Source organism: Ursus maritimus, unplaced genomic scaffold, assembly GCF_017311325.1.
Source record: "Ursus maritimus isolate PB19 unplaced genomic scaffold, ASM1731132v1 scaffold_8, whole genome shotgun sequence".
Taxonomy (NCBI): domain Eukaryota; kingdom Metazoa; phylum Chordata; class Mammalia; order Carnivora; family Ursidae; genus Ursus; species Ursus maritimus.
The window spans coordinates 25844476-25861490 of NW_024426996.1; the positions used below are offsets into that span (position 1 = coordinate 25844476).

Consider the following 17015-nt stretch of genomic DNA (forward strand, 5'->3'; position numbering starts at 1 on the left):
TGGAGGGATGGTTTTTAACTAAAATCATACCATCAGTAAAAACATTAATCAGTGATTTAAATCATTTTAGACTGCTTTGTCTCCAGGCAGAGATCTGAGCCACATTTATGAATAAATTAGAATCCACACTTTAAAAAGTTAAATACCAAATTCAGATTATTATTGATAATTATGTGAGGATCTGGTTTCCATGGTCATCAAGTAACTTTTTTTTTTTTTTAACTTTGGAAGAGGATGTTAAAAGAAATACCTTATTTAAGATTAGTTTCTGTTTTCTTCTAATCTTGAATTAGAAGATATGCTTCTAATTCATAATGGATTACACATAAAAGATTCTTCCATTTATGTATCATATATACTCCGTTTCATTTGTATTATCCTGGAAAGTTCTGATCTTGCTGACTGAAACATGTAGTGAATCTGTGTGTCTATGTCTGCAGCACAAAGTCAAAATAAAACAAAAAACCCAGTTTTAAAAAAATTAGTTTACCATGTAATCTCAGGGCAGAGTGAAGTTGGAAGGGGAGGATAGCTGGTGTTTTGTCCTGAAGAAATGTTAAGAGGCTTAGTTTAGAAGACTGCTGAACAAGGTAAAGGGTATATGGCCTTATTTGGGATGGAGAAATGTTTGCCGTTTAGTTTTGTATTTTGATTAATTTCTGGGGGTGGGGAGGGGTGACATAGGTGAAGGTGGCAGTGTACATGATAAAACTTTTTATTTAGTAAATGATCAGTTCTTTATAAACCTGAATTTCAGGAAGGGTTTTGTGTGTGTGTGTGTGTGTGTGTGTGTGTGTGTGTGAGAGAGAGAGAGAGAGAGAGAGAGACCTGTTAATAAGACCATGTGCCCTTAACCTATGAAAATAAAGCTTCTTTTTCGTTAAAATGTTTCTTGGTAATATTGTGAAAGAAAAAGAAATTTTGCTTCTATTCTTACTTGGTTTCCAAATGTTCATTGTGTTATATGTGCTAACTTTTTTTTTGAGCACTTAAAATTGTCAGGGGCGATTTTAAGGCATTGTCTAATCTTCAAACCACTTATATGAAGTAGCTACTTTTAAATACCCATTTCCCTGATGAAGAAACCAAGGTGAAGAGAGAGATTAAACATTTTGCTCAAGATCACCTCATTTAGCTAAAAAGTGAGGGTTGAGAGTCAAACTTAAGTGGGTCTGATTTCACAGGCACCCCTCCTTAACTACTATACTCTATAGCCTTTTAAAAAATTATCAAGTATTCATTTGATAAACCACAATGATTTATATTTAATAATTCTATAGTATTATAGGGGTGCCTGGGTGGCTCAGTTGATTGAGCATCCGACTCTTGATCTCAGGGTTGTGGGATCGAGCCCCATGTGGGGCTCTGCACTGGGCACGGAGCCTGCTTAGGGTTCTCTCTTTCCCTCTCCCTCTGCACCTCCTGCTCACACTTTCTCTCTCTCTCCCCACCTCAAATAAATAAATAAATTAATCAATTAATTAAAGATATAGCATTATAGAACTGTGTTGAACTTGGTATTGAATCTGCCTTATTTTCCTCTAGTCTTTTTTGCTCTGAGGCTGTTACATTGTAACCTCTGGCTATTATGTTTTAAGGAGAGATACATTTTTTAGTTTTTATGGAATCAAGAATTGAACCATAAGCAAAACTAAAAACTTCACCAAAATATAAAAGGATTTTTAAAAAATGCTTTTGAATAAAATAGTCACAAAGTTCCTCTCATGATTTTATTGAATTTGAAATTCTTACAGTGATGGTGAAATTTTACTGGACTATACTACTCAACCAGCCATTGCTCTATTATAAATTAATTTTTAAGAAACATATACATATTTTTAAATGTTTTTTTAATTTCAAAAAAAACTTACATTTGGGGTGCCTGGCTGGCTCAGATGGTTAGCGTCTGCCTTCGGCTCAGGTCATGATCCAGGTCCTGGGACGGAGCCCTGCATCAGGCTCCTAACTCAGCGGGGAGCCTGCTACTCCCTCTCCCCCTGCTCCTCCTCCTGCTTGTGCTCTCTCTGTCTCTCTCAAATGAATAAATAAAATCTAACAAAACAAAACAAAACTTACATTTCAATTGTAGTTGACATGCTTATGTAAAAAGATTTGACTGTGTTCTCCTTAAATATCTGTTCCTTCTTATCTGGTCTCTATATTGAGGGTTTGTTTGTTTGTTTTTTTATTAAAAAACTGGCAAAATATCGAGGTTTTTCAGTTTGGTTAGCCTATCATGAGTTATAGTATTTGTCATGGAGTTTAGAAAGCTCCTTCTTTGGAAAACGTAATACCAAATAAACCAGAAATCATTGTTCATTATTTTTTCTTTAATTTTTGATGTTTTTAAATTTTACTAGTTTTTATGATACCAGGCAGGCATTTTAAGCAGTAAAAATAAAGATCCTTTTGTACTCAGTTCATCTGAAGTTTTTTCTTGATTCTAAAATAAAACTTCCATGAGATTTTTCTTAATAGGTATTTTGGTTTATGTGTGATAGTACCGTGCCAGATACGATAAATTCATACCAAGACTCTTCCACTGTTTAGAAAGATGAAACTTTATCTAATATTTGGATCTTTTATTTGTTTATTTAACAAACCTTAACATATACCGTCTTAACACTTTTGGAGATACTAACTTCTTTAACTTTATAACAACCTCATGAAGTGTAGGTACTGTTATTATTCCCATTTTACAGGTGAGGAAAGTGAGACTTACAGATACTAACTATTTGCCCAATTGGTAATTCATGGTGGAGCCAGCTTTTAAACCACCCTAGCATTCTGGCTCTAGAATTTGTGCTCTTAAGCACTGCACTATGCTACCTGTTTTTCAATTTTTATCTTAGGTGTGAATCCTGATTTTAATTATGTTATCCTGGTAAATCAGATTATAGAAAATAGATCTACCACCCAAATGGCAAAGAATCATGTGGCTTTCATCTTTGCAGCTTTTCAGCATGTTTCCTTGGCATATTTATATCAAATCTTAATTTAAAGAAGAACAAAGGAAGTGTTAATTTTTTTAAACCCTCAGTGTATGTCTCTTTTTAAAAATGCTAATGATTCTTAAAATGGTCATACTTTAAACTTCATTATATGCAGAAACTAACATTTTACAAGGATTAGTAGAAATCATGTTTAATTTCTGGAACTTGAAGAATGCTGAAGATGAGAGTTTGTATTCTTAATAAAGTTCCTCAAATCTTAATGTAATATAACTAGAAATTACCTTCAGTGTGCACATATGTGCCACAGGTTCTCTACCTTTCATGTAACGGTTTTATTGACTCAAGTTTGTCCCGATGTTTTTTTTTGTTTTTTTTTTTTATCCATTATGTTTTCTTTTGTTTCTTTGTTTTTTTTTTTAAGTAAGCTCTACACCCAATGTGGGGCTTGAACTCACGACCCTGATATCAGGAGTTGTATGTTCTACTGACTGAGTTAGCCACGTGCCCCTTGTCTGGATATTTTTAATACATTTATATTATATATTATATTATGCCATTATTATACCGTTATCACAGCTTCTTTTAGGAAACGTCAATAAATGATAATTTGAAGGAATTATTTGAGGCTGTTTTACTGTATCTTTTAATAGCATAGCTCTAATATTTATTTTGCTGAAATGGTATAAGAAACTTATATCTGGGTATTCTACATATAGAAATTAGTAATCATTTAGAGATTTCTAAGAACCGTTGGTTTTATATGAAACAGTAAAACTTGCTGAAGGTTAGAGGTGAATGCTGGTGAGTTAAATATTTTCTGTATTTTGTGTGAGATTTTGATGACTCTAACAGCCACTGGAAGTGAGAAAGTACCAGTTTTTCTGTTAATGGGTATAAAACTTGCATTCCCATTCCCTCCCTTTTTCTTATCACATGTTTTTCATGTGTTTCCGAACTTCTTGTCATTTTTATTCACAAACTTCTAAAGGCTTTCCGTGAACTTGCAATAACTGGCTCTAGTACATTTCAAAAAAGAGAAAAATAAATACTGCCTTATGCAATTTTGCCTTTTTTCAAGTTTTTAATAAATAACATATAAATAAATAACATATACCATTTTTATAAATAACATGAATATTTTTTAAAGGGGGTAGGCATTAAATTTGACATAGATGTCAAGACTGAAATTATAAAGTATATAAAATTATGTTTTGCCTTTAATGGTATAAATATCATTTGGATATTTTTTTCTTTTCTTGTTGGTTTTGCAATACAGAGAACAGTTTAATCACAATATTTTAACGAGAAAAATTGAAGAGACCAGGAAAAATTAGTTAATGGTGATACGTAATATGCTGCCATTAAAGCATTCTACTTTAAATGCGTGCATTCTGATTGTTTATGTGAGGTTTTAAGCAGGTTATTTACTATTTTACTGAATATTCTTGTTATTCTCATTCTCTCTAAATGCTATCCTTTTTATTTTTTTATTTATCTTTTTTGTATCTTACGTGTGACCTCTGACCTGTTTAGAGAATGAGATATCTAGAATTATGGAGGTTACGGAGGTCTAAAAAAAGGTTAGCCCTTGAAGTCCTAATGATTTTCCAAGTGAATTAATTACTTAGGTGTAATTAATAGGTCCACTTCCCCCCCCCCTTTTTTTACAGACAGTTCAGGTATGTTTTTTCACCTTCATTCCAGCTCATTAAAAGTTGCTTTTTCCATTAATATTGCATCTGTCTTATGATTCCTTCTTATTTTTCAGTCTCACAGAATTGAATGGTCGTGTCAGTTTACAGAATACTTTTACATTGAATATAATTTTAGCAGTTTTTATAAGCTAGAATCATCATAACAACATCTGTCACATACAAAATGGTATATTTTATGGTATCGTGGGCTAAACAAAAATTTTCTTTAGAATGTAAACCTGAATGAGCTCTTAACAAACCTCTGGGCATTGGTCTCCCTTTCAGGTTTCTCTTAGTTATAGATATTGACAACGTATGTGACTTTTTAACGAGTATAACATAATGTGACTTTAGTGATACATTGCCATTCAGAAAGCCATCACCTATACTGTTATCATTACTTCCTTGATTAGTAATATTCAAAACACATTTTTTTTATTCTATATCATGTTAGTCATTACTTTAACCTAGACTTCTGCTTCAGTTAATTTGTTTCTTGATGTATTGCAAATTAGGATGGTGTTTCTTACCATTTGGGGATTGTGCAGGTGTTTATTAGGAAGGTGGAAACCTTACTTCAGAATCTTTAAATTTTTTCATTATTGTCTTTAGAAGATTATCATAAGGTATTAGTTAATGAAGTTACCCACTCTTAAGTTCCCCAGGGAATTTGACAAGCCCTCTTTTCTTAGTTTTAAATATTTTTTCATTCAACTCTCATAATACTGTGTTTATATTTCTCTCATAGTTTGAGCCTAAATTTGCCCTGTGTCGTAATCACTAAGCTCCTAGTGAACAGAGACTGTATTTACTTCTATTTGTCAACCCTGGAGTACCTAGCAGAGTACTTTGAACATAAAAGGTGCTTAATAAATGTCAGTCAAACTGATGTTTTATAATGTGGGGGGAAAAACCCAATATTTTACTAATCCACTAAAATCTTCCATGCTTATCTTTTTCAAATTTTGTCTCTTCATTCTCTATTTAAGATTGGCACTGCTTTCCTAAATTACTCTTTAACCCCCAGAAGACTTCGGGAAACCTAATAAACTTCATCATAAAGTGGACTCTTCATCATAAAGTTGACTTTCTAATTGTAACTAACATAGAAAGCACATAGGGTAGATAGACTTTTAACATTGTATTGACCTCAGTTAACTGTGCCTTAGGACTGCTTTATGATGTAATGGGAAAAGCAGTATTTTGTGATCTAAGATCTCCTAGGTTTTTTTAAGCCAATCCTTACCAGTTATTAGCTTGTATGACCACTGGAGGATTATTTCTCTAAGCCTTTGTCTCTTTTTTTCTGAAATCAAACATAATAATTCCTCCTTACAAATCTGAAATGAAGATCAAATACTATTACACAGTCAGATCTGTCACTCATTTAAGTATTCATGTCCTTCTTCATTGTTGTAGTTGGTGCATCTCTCCCTTGTGGCCATCCCTGATCTCTGCAGTCAGTAGCTCTGCTCTCTGCCAGCCTCTTCTGCAGAGCAGCTTTTGCGGTCTCCCTCTTCATCACTGACTAGTAGGCTTTTTCTTATTTCTTGACTCTATCAATTTTGCCTTTTGTCTCTTGTTACTCATTTTTTATAATGGAGTTTGGTTTTTAGAGTTATTGACCTTCTGGGAGAAAATGCCTTTCCTTTTTGTATTTATTACATAAATATAATAAATATTACATAAATATGTAAACACAGTAAATATATTTCATATATGTAGCCTTAACTATCATTTATTGTTTCCTGAGCAAAGCATCACTTACAGGTGGAGAATGCAAACATGAATAAGACATGTTCATTACCTTCCAGGAATTTATAGTTTTGTGAGAGTGGTAGACACATACTAATATTAGCATAAGGAAGATTGGTGATAAATATTGTAATAGAGATGCATATGTAAAAATGAGGGAAAGTAGCTTAGAACAGTGTTGTGCAATAGAAAAATAATGCAAGACACATGAAATTTAAAATTTTCTAGTAACCACATTAAAAAAAAGCAAAACAAAATAGGTGAAATGCATTATAAGAATATATTTTATTTAGCATCCTGTATCCATAATATTGTTTAAACATGTAATCAATAATACCAAAAAACTACTGAGATATTTTACATTTTTATTTCATACTAAAAGTCTTCAAAATTCAGTCTATATGTTATACTTACAGCTTAGAGTGATCACATCATCCTAGTTTTCCTGGGACTTTCCTGATTTTAGCACCAAAAGTCCTTCATGCCAGAAACCCCCTCAATCCGAGGCAAATCCAGGATCGTTTGTTACCCTCTATCTCAAGTTGGACTTCATTTAGATTTGATTAAATGTACAATTAAGAAAGTAGATGTATTTTCTCAAATTGCTCCATACTAAAAAATTCTCAAATAACCAAATGAGTATGTTTTTAAATTGAAATTAATTAAAACAAAATTTAAAAATAGTTTTTCAGTCACACAAGCTATATTTCTAGTACAATAACCACATATTGCTACTAGTTACCTTTTTTCGATAGCACAAGTTTAGAGTACTAAAAGTACGAGGTCTTTGTTCACAAAATAAGCATTTTAAACTACAATAGAGTACGGCCAGTAAATCGAGTATTGGCCACTATCATTAGCAGAAGTCAGAAGTAAATCATATATAAAGTGTCATGTGTCAATTATGATAGTCTTTGTCTTTCAAAATACTCTGTATATTACGTATTTTTCTTTGTTGTTGTTCTTTAAGTATTTTGGGCTTTGTTCTCAACTGCAGTTAAGTTACTTTAGAAGCCTTTTTTCATATCAAGGCTTGCTTTTCAGCTTTGTTAGGTGGGCCCAGAACAGCTAATTTGGCCCCACTGCTGAGGATTTTACTTGGTAATCTGTGTGTTTTGAGGTCTTTCTACTCTGGCTGGCGGGAACCAAACTATTGCTGGCCTGTGTAAGCACTGGGTGTTGTTATGCCTTCTGATGGTCTTTCCTTGGCCTCTCATAATTTTCCTCACGCACATGTGCTGATCAGAACTCAGCTGAAAGACTCAGCCAAAGACCCTCTATAGATATCTAGAGTACTCTGTTGTGCTTTCCTCTCCAGTAGTCTGCCCCGTGAAGTCTGGCCATCATGACTCGTCCAAACTCTGTCTTCTCAACTCAGGGAGATTGCCAGGCTGTATTTGCGTGCCCTCTCTGCACTGCCGACTTAAAACTCTCCAGGCAATAAGTTGAGTTTAAGCATTTCTTTCCTCAGAGATCATTGCCATGCACTGCCTGTCTAAACACCATCGTTTCAAATAGTTCGTCCTTTTCTTTTCAGTTGTTTGAGATAGGAAGACAAATCTTTTCTGTGCTACTCCATTAATGGCTAGAAGCAAAAGTGAGTCCAACACCATTTCTTTTAATCATGTAGTTGTAAATAGCTTATGGTTGAAAATCATACTTTTTTTCCCTTCATGCTTAAGAATTGTCCATAAAGTTCAAATGTTACAGCCTTCACAAAATCACAAGTTAGCCACTGATGGAAAAAAACAACTTAATATCCAAATGTTCGATACAGTAGATGGTACATCTATATCTGTATTTGGTATAAGTATATATTATATAATTGATGTTATTTTAAAATTAAGCTAATCAAAAAATTAATTTTTTATAGACTGAAAGTAATCATGATACGGCGCTAACACTGGCCTGTGCTGGTGGTCATGAGGAACTGGTACAAACACTGCTAGAGAGAGGAGCTAGTATTGAGCACCGAGACAAGAAAGGTAGGGCTTACTTTTGTTAATTTTTTTTTCTGGAATATTTGTGTTCTGTGAAGAAATACTACTTCCAGCCCTGTTGTGATAGTTAGATATAATGAAAAGCAGTGTTGTTTTTTTGCTTAGTATGTAGTGAGAAGATCATTTTTTTTTTCCAGGTTTTACTCCACTTATCTTGGCTGCCACAGCTGGTCATGTTGGTGTTGTGGAAATATTGCTGGACAATGGTGCAGACATTGAAGCCCAGTCAGAAAGGACCAAGGACACACCTCTATCTTTGGCTTGTTCTGGGGGAAGACAGGAGGTAACATTTTCCCCAGTGTAATATTTGTCCATCTGTTTAGCAAATATATATTTTAACTTATGTGATTTGATGGGAATAATGGATTGACATCTGTATCATAATAACTGCCCTTTTGCTAATATTAGGCAATAATTTCAAGTATTGTGTTAGCATAAGCCATCATGTCTGAAAAGTCATGTTTATTATTATGTTCATCTAAAAGTAGTACCGTGGGAATTCCTTTGTGTTGCATTCAGGCTAAGGGAGTGATTAAGCCATTCCAAATTGAATCAGTAAACTCCTGGTAAGCAGGGCCTATGTTCACTCATCTTTTCCTATCCCAGAGTACTTGGCATGAAAGGTACTAAGCTCAGCCTCTGTTCCTCTCTATGTATAAGATTAGTAGGGAATTAAGAGCATTCAGTTTTCAGTTGTTCTTTTCATTTTTCTCCACTCCTTCTCAACTCTGGAAGAAAGATTCTCAGATAAGATTATATGACCTTTTCATTTTTTAGGTAGGGTAGAACAGCTGGTATGATCAAATGTAGACCCAAAAAGTTATAGCTTTATACCCATGTTTGTCTTCTGGCATTTAATGATCAGCTGGACACCCTAATTTTTTAAATCCGTTTTTTAAATCCAGTTGTAAGGATTTTGATTTAGCTGGTTGTGCTGTCTCTATCGACTGACAACTTCTCAATTAGGGAGTTGTTAAATCTTAGATTTAAGAAGTACCCTAAATCATGCAGGTCAGTTTCTTATTCAGCTAAAAAATGTTTTACTTTTTTTTCCACCATCCTGTTACAAAGTTTTCCTGTTTATCAGGCCTGAGTTATGCCTTCCCTAAGTTTCCCCACTATTCTTTATTCTGTTTTTTGAATTAACGGAAAGAGGTTTATACCCTCTTGTATCTACAGATATTTGAGTCTGTATCTGCCAGTTACCTATAGTCTATTTGAAGTGTGTCCTGTTCTTTTGATTGTTAGCTTGAAGATACCTCTTCCAAATCCCTCACCTGGCTGTTCTACCCATTATGTCCATATCCCTCCTAAAATATTATGTCTAAAATTATTCTGGCCAGTGAAGTGGTAGATTATTACCTCCCTATTTGTGTATCTTTAACTGCCCCCCGCCCTTTGCCTATCGTATCACATCAGGTTATATTGAACTCTAATCAGATAAACCCACTAGAGTTTTTAGTAAACTAGAAGATAACAATTCTTTAAGAGATAGAATAATTTTTGCACAGAAAGGATAGAAAATCTGATAAAATGGTACACGGATAGAAGGATAAGGTTAGTGATCCTTTATCTTGTGGATTAAAAAGAAGTGGAGCTAAGTGATAATACAGTTGTTTTTGTTTTTCATAAAATTTTTGCTTTGGCCAGTTTATAATTTTTAAATGTATAATTTTTGCTGCTTTATATTTGGAGTAGATAATTATATCTGTGGACAATTAGATGCACTTGTTTCTACAGATGTTCTGTATGAGACAACAAAGAACCTGTGTCAACTATCAACCTTCTGGTTGATAATGTGAATACATTTGTATCATTTTTTCCTCCCCGTATTTCACAGTAGAGGTGATTGGTATATTAAAAGAATTTTAACCCAATGTTAGGAAGTAAGATAGTAAAAAATAAGCTGCTTGATTTGATACACATCAGAAAATGTAGTGATCCCCATTAATCTCAAATTGAAATGTTATGACAGAACTTTATACAATTAGTAATAACATTAAATTGAAAAACTAGGTTGGAAATGTAAATGCTTCTGTTTGGGAATATAATGAAAGTAAAATTTTGATTTAACTGAAGTTTTCAGTCAGTATATAGCTTGAAATAATTCTTGTTTTATATGATAAGAAATTTTTCAATGTTGAATTAAAAAGAAATCAGTTGATTTCCTTCCTTTCAAAGTAATATTAAAGCCTATAACATAACTATAATCTTTATATATTCTTACTGAAACGTAACAAATGAGGTTATAATAGATACAGAAGTCTTTTAGGGTAATAATTTTGCATATAACGCTCTGTTGCTTTGATCTGGTGTCATTGGAACAGTTAAGTATTTTGAAGTAATTAAACAGTGGAGACTCATTTTACTATAAAGTCACAAACTAATTTATATTGAGTGTTTATTGTTCTAGGAATAGACCATTCCCTTTGAGAGATAACTAAGGTCAGTTATCTTTGCATAATGGAATTAATAACTTTAGAAATTTGATTAGGGTTTTTTACTTTCTTGCTTAAGGGACTGTCTGTTAAGTAAAACAGCGTAATACCATTTTTTTGGTCTTGGTTTTATAATCTTGTCACATAAACCACCTAGTGTTAACTGGCTCTAAAAGCAAAAAAGTGATGGACAGAAGTCATAATCTAAAATTGGTCATAACTTTATTCAAATGAGTAAAGTTTCAGCTTATATGTTAAAACAAAGCACTGTTCATTAACATTTATTTGTTATTTCCCAGTTAGTATTTTAGGATATTTTACTAGTACTAAGAACAAGGTAAGATCTGTGATCTTGGATAATCTTTAACTTTCTCTGCCTCATTTGTAAAATGAAGGTGAAAATACTAGTACCTGTGCATTAAATGGTATAATGGACAAAATATGCCAATAAGTATTTCAATAAATGGTAAATATTTTTTAGCTATCAGGGAATGCAAATTAAGACCCCAGTGGGTTACCACCATACACCCAACTACAATGGCTAAAGTGATAAAGACTGGCAATACCAATCTCGCCAAGGGTGTGGAACAACCAGTCCTCGCTTATTATTTGTGGGAGTGTAAATGGTACAACTGCTTTCGGAAAAGGTCGGCAATTTCTTAGAAAACTAAACATACATCCAGAAATGCTACTACTGGGTAGAACCCGTGAGCAGTGAAAATGTATTTCTGAAAGAATAGCAACTTTATTCAAAATTGCCAAAGACTAGAGACTGCAAAGGTGTTCATCTGTAGGAGAATAAACTGTAGTATATTGATATAACGGAATGCTACGCAATACACAGAAATGACTCCCAAACACTGTGATTTCATCTATATGAAGATCTAAGATACTAAGATAAAACTAGTCTATAGGTGGGATTGACTGGGAACAGGGCATGAGTAAGTAACAGGAATTTAAATTACATTAGCTTTATGCATTTGTAGGTAGTCAATAAATGTACACTTAAATTTTGAGCATTTGCTGTAAGTTACAAATTTTACCCCCAAAATTTGAAAACAAGTAATATTCTACATGATACATATGCTGATGTATTTAGGAAAATTGTAGCTGTCTACAATTTACTTTGAAATGAAATACAGTAAAAAATGGACAAATAGATGTGGTAAAGTAAGTGTAGTAGATTATTAATGGTAGAATCTAGGTAGTGAGTATACGAAAATTTATTAAACTTTTCTGTATGTTTAAAAATTTTCGTAATAAAATGTTGGGAAAAAATAAGCATTAGCTTTATTCCAAGATTTTAAACATTTAGTTATTGATTATAAATTTTTTTTTATATTATAAATTAAAAAAAATATTTTAAAGAGGGGCACCTGGCTGGCTCAGTAGGTAGAGCATGAGACTCTTGATCTCAGGGTTAAGTTCAAGCCCCATGTTGGCTGTCGAGATTACGAAAAGATTTTTTTAAATCTTAAAGAAATACCATAAAGACGTATACATATATAAATGAAAAAATCTTATTTTATTTTACCACTATGTGATAGAGTAACAAATAGTAATTTCTAAAATAGATTGCACAGCAACACACTGAGATCCAGACCTTGCATGAACACTGTCATTTTAACAAATTCCAAGATGGATTTTAATTGAGAAGCTAGCTTTCTGTTGTTTCTAAGACCTCTTGCTATCTTTTGAGGCGATTTTGTGCAAAGGATTAAAAAAGGACTTTTGTCTTTTTTTCTTCTACGATACATCAGAAAAATAAAGAAATCAGATATGCACACCTTGCAGGGCGCCTGGGTGGCTCAGTCGTTAAGCATCTGCCTTTGGCTCAGGGCGTGATCCCGGCATTCTGGGATCGAGCCCCACGTCAGTCTCCTCCGCTGGGAGCCTGCTTCTTCCTCTCCCACTCCCCCTGCTTGTGTTCCCTTTCTCGCTGGCTGTCTCTGTCTCTGTCAAATAAATAAATAAAATCTTAAAAAAAAAAAAGAAATGCACACCTTGCAAATTGTTTCACCATAAGAAGAAAACGCAGCTTTTTCTCTCTTCTTTTCAGGTGGTGGAGCTATTGTTAGCTCGAGGGGCAAACAAAGAGCACAGGAATGTTTCTGATTACACACCTCTAAGCCTGGCTGCTTCTGGTGGCTATGTGAACATTATCAAAATACTACTAAATGCAGGAGCTGAGATTAATTCTAGGCAAGTTTTATTCTCTCTCTATAAGCCCCTTAAGAGTGTTACGATAAAGCTATTTGTAGAACACTTGTATTTTTAATGCCATATTTAGGAAATGATTTCATTACAAATTTAGAATCTGAATTGTTGGAGATTTTTAAGATTGATTTTATTTAAGTATTTAAAACTATTGCTATAAAGTTGAAAAAACCTCACTCTATTTCTAATGGTACTAAAAGTAGACACAGTTTTCTTAAGAGATCTTATTAAATAAGTATATGCTTTAGGGTAGAAAATCCATCTTAATAATAACTTAATAATTTAATAATCACTTTTCGGCTCAGGTCATTATGTTAAATGGGATACAGAAAGTATTCTAGGTCTAAGGTGGTAAAAGATTTCTAATGGAGTCTTGGTAGTATCTCATAGACTTACTAGGGCTGAGAAAAATTATTATTTTAAATAATCCTGTAAAACAAAGAATCTTAAATAAATCCTGAAATAGAATTCTATAGAATTCGTCTAATTTTTCTGGGACATTAAAATTTATATTCTTTTCCTTTGTTCTCCCCATACCTCCACCCCCAGAACTGGTAGCAAATTGGGCATTTCTCCTCTGATGTTAGCAGCTATGAATGGCCACACAGCTGCTGTTAAGCTCCTGTTAGACATGGGCTCTGACATAAATGCTCAAATAGAAACCAATCGGAACACTGCCCTTACCTTAGCCTGCTTCCAAGGAAGAACTGAAGTGGTTAGTCTTCTGCTTGATAGAAAAGCAAATGTGGAACACAGAGCTAAGGTAAGATAAAATCTGAGATTTATACATGGATTTATTGCTTCAGTATTTAAGGTGTTCAGTAGCATTATGCTAATTATAATTTTAGTATTTTCTAGTAACATATTTTACATATATTTAATTAGAAATCATTCTGTGTACTCAAGCACTCACTCTTGAAAATACCTCAACAATAAATTTTTATAAGTAATAGTGGTATTAGGGTTATCAGCTAGAAAATATGTACTATTATGAAAGAGAAGAGAGGAAACATTTATTAGCACCAGTTATATGCCAAGTGCTTGCATCTTACACAGTTTTTTTTTCACAATAAATTGGCATTACATAGAATATCATTCAGTAGATCACACTGTAACTCAGGCTAGTGGTGTCAGTGCTGAAATTTAGTTGTGAATCTTTGCAACAACTATATCATGTTGCTCCCCAGATTGTTCTGGAAACATTTTAGCTCTTTGCAGTCTCTTATGTGTTGTTGTTGTTATTTTCACTAAACCTAGACTGGCCTCACACCACTAATGGAAGCTGCCTCTGGTGGATATGCAGAGGTGGGCCGAGTTCTTTTGGATAAAGGTGCTGATGTTAATGCCCCTCCAGTGCCCTCTTCGAGAGATACAGCTTTAACCATAGCAGCAGATAAAGGGCATTATAAATTCTGTGAGCTTCTCATTGGCAGGTATGATGTTACCATATTTTTCATACATGATTGTGGTGTTACTAGTGATTACTGTTCTCTCTGGTCATATTGTACTGTTGAAAAATCAAATGTGATTACTTCCTCTATAAACTACAAGTGCATGGTTTGTTTTATTTTTTAAACCTATTTCTGTTATTTCCCACCTATCCAGAGCTATGCTACGTTGTCTGATTTATTTCAGTGCAACCTAAAAATACTCTTTTCTTCCTTTCTTGGGTGTGTATACACTTTTAAAGCACTATAATAAACTAGTTGAACATCCAGCTGTTGTCATCCATATTCACATCTCCCACACGGTTTGAGTTTTCGAAAAAGAAGTGTCACTTGAAATCTTAAATGTCTAACAGCAATCTAAGGTTTATTGTTGATTTTCTTGTTTTTTGTTTGTTTTGTTTGGTTAAATAACAGTTAGGGCTTTTAAGTGACAGTTGTGGATCTGTTCAAGGTATCAGACAGAATCCAGGAGAATTCCTGCTTTCAGTCACTTAGAGGTTGCCTGCCAGTCTTCCAGAGATGCTTGTCTGCTTAATTGGATTTCCTGCTTTAACAGTCTTAAAGACATTTGCATGGTGTCCTAAATAGTAGTATTTAGTAGTGGCTCCTATCACCTGTTATTCACCTTGAGTCTTACCATGATGCCCACTGTGTGCTAAACCTGCATGTTATTTTTAGATTCCTTCTTTTCCGAAGCCACATAATACAAATACGTGAATATAAGTAATCCGAAATAGATACGAGTGCCTTGTAGGATACTGTTTGTGTTTCTTGCATACTGTTTATTTAATGTATTGAATATGCTATTACCAGGATGTACTTTTATTTTTTACTAAATAAAATTCACCTTTTCTCAGGATTGAAACTCAGAATTATGCTGTCATTATTTTTAAAATAAGAAAAGCAATTATTAGTATGTGATTATTTTTTAATTTGATGACAAATCTGATGATTAGAAATGCTTTGTAATTTTGAGAGAAAAATATATTTTAGTCCTTCAGTATTATAAATAGTCCTTCACTTTCATAGCATATTTTTCATAAGTTTATAGTTGATTTTGTTATATCTGTTATTCCATCTTATTTTAAACAATGACATCTGTGTCATTCATTTAGGGGAGCTCACATTGATGTACGTAATAAGAAGGGGAACACTCCATTGTGGCTAGCAGCAAATGGTGGACATCTTGATGTGGTTCAGTTACTGGTGCAAGCAGGTGCAGATGTGGATGCAGCAGACAACCGCAAGATAACTCCTCTTATGGCAGCATTTAGGAAGGTAGAAGTCTTTCATCCTCATTCACTTAAATGTTTTTCACTTAGGCTAGAAGGTGTATAGTTTAGTGATTACTAAAGACTCTCATTTTAGGATTTAACAGTAGTGATGAAACCGGTAAAATAATGTGCAAATAAACACTGATGTGTTTCAGTGTTGATGGCAACACTTGAAAGGTAGGTAGAGGTATCCCAGAAAAACCATAAATATTGATATTGATAAATAAAGCTAAGTAAACTTGTAAAAAGTTGTTGTAAGTAGTATTTTTCAAAATCTACTTGCAGACTTAATCTGTCAAAATGTAAATCCAGTTAAGAGTAACTAATTACTTATGGATGAATGTTTTCTTGTATTAGCACAGCAGGGAGAAATTAAATTGATTTTTTTATAATCATTTGCTCTAATTACTAAGAATAAGAGAATTAAGTAATGAAAACCCAGCTACCAGTATTTTGAAATGACTGAAAATTGAACGAACTACATTAAGAAGTAAAAATAAATTTTGTGAGAGAGAAACTTTGTTTCTCTTCTTATAATGCATAGCACAGAGCTGTGTATGAGTAATTTCATTTAATGATTTGGTTGGTCTCTTAAATGCAGTTTTAATTTGTTACTGAGAAAACTGGATTAACTATTTTAGGGTTTATAATTTTGAGTTTTGTCATTTTGAGACAGGTAGGTAAAAATCCCTTGATAGATTGCAAATTATTTGTTGTATTGCAAATTTTTAATGTATAATTGTAGGAAGTCATTTCTCTCCTTTATCTCTTATAATTCTCTCTGGCTCCTGTGCTTTATACCACCTTTTCCCTAGGTATTCTAGACTACCTAGACACTGACTCTATGTTTTTTTCCCCACCAGTCAAATTTATGCTTTATCATTGACTATCCACCTCTTCTCCAAGCAAGCTAACATATTGTTATCAAGTTAATCTTCCTAATCTCTCCACTATGTTAGTATCCTCTTCTAGAACCTTTTCCTTTTTTGTCATCCTTTGAAATCCAGTCTTAGTTTGTTATTCAAAGCCACCATAAATCCTAGTGCTCTTCAAGCTCATCTCCCACTATGAGTCCCTGATGTGGAGAGTCTTCTCCTTGCTTGGTCTTTTCATTGTTGCTGTCTCTCACATCACTTTTGTTCTCATCTCAGAAATACTCATGTCCTTCCTCATTCCCAGAGTTCTTCATTCTTTGGGTATAGTTTAAATCTTCTCTTCTGCAGAAACTCTTCCGA

At 33.5% G+C, this 17015-nt stretch overlaps 1 protein-coding gene across 3 annotated transcripts in view; it reads left to right on the forward strand.

Moving 5' to 3' along the window:
* Positions 1–17015, forward strand: part of ANKRD17 (ankyrin repeat domain 17) — a 154892-nt gene that overhangs the window by 103064 nt on the left and 34813 nt on the right. For all 3 annotated transcript variants that reach the window (XM_008693327.2, XM_040625426.1, XM_040625427.1), the window contains 6 exons: positions 8277–8388; positions 8541–8686; positions 12901–13043; positions 13608–13821; positions 14316–14491; positions 15622–15784. In XM_008693327.2, the coding sequence (XP_008691549.2) occupies positions 8277–8388; positions 8541–8686; positions 12901–13043; positions 13608–13821; positions 14316–14491; positions 15622–15784 (954 nt within the window). The remainder of the gene's footprint in view (positions 1–8276; positions 8389–8540; positions 8687–12900; positions 13044–13607; positions 13822–14315; positions 14492–15621; positions 15785–17015) is intronic.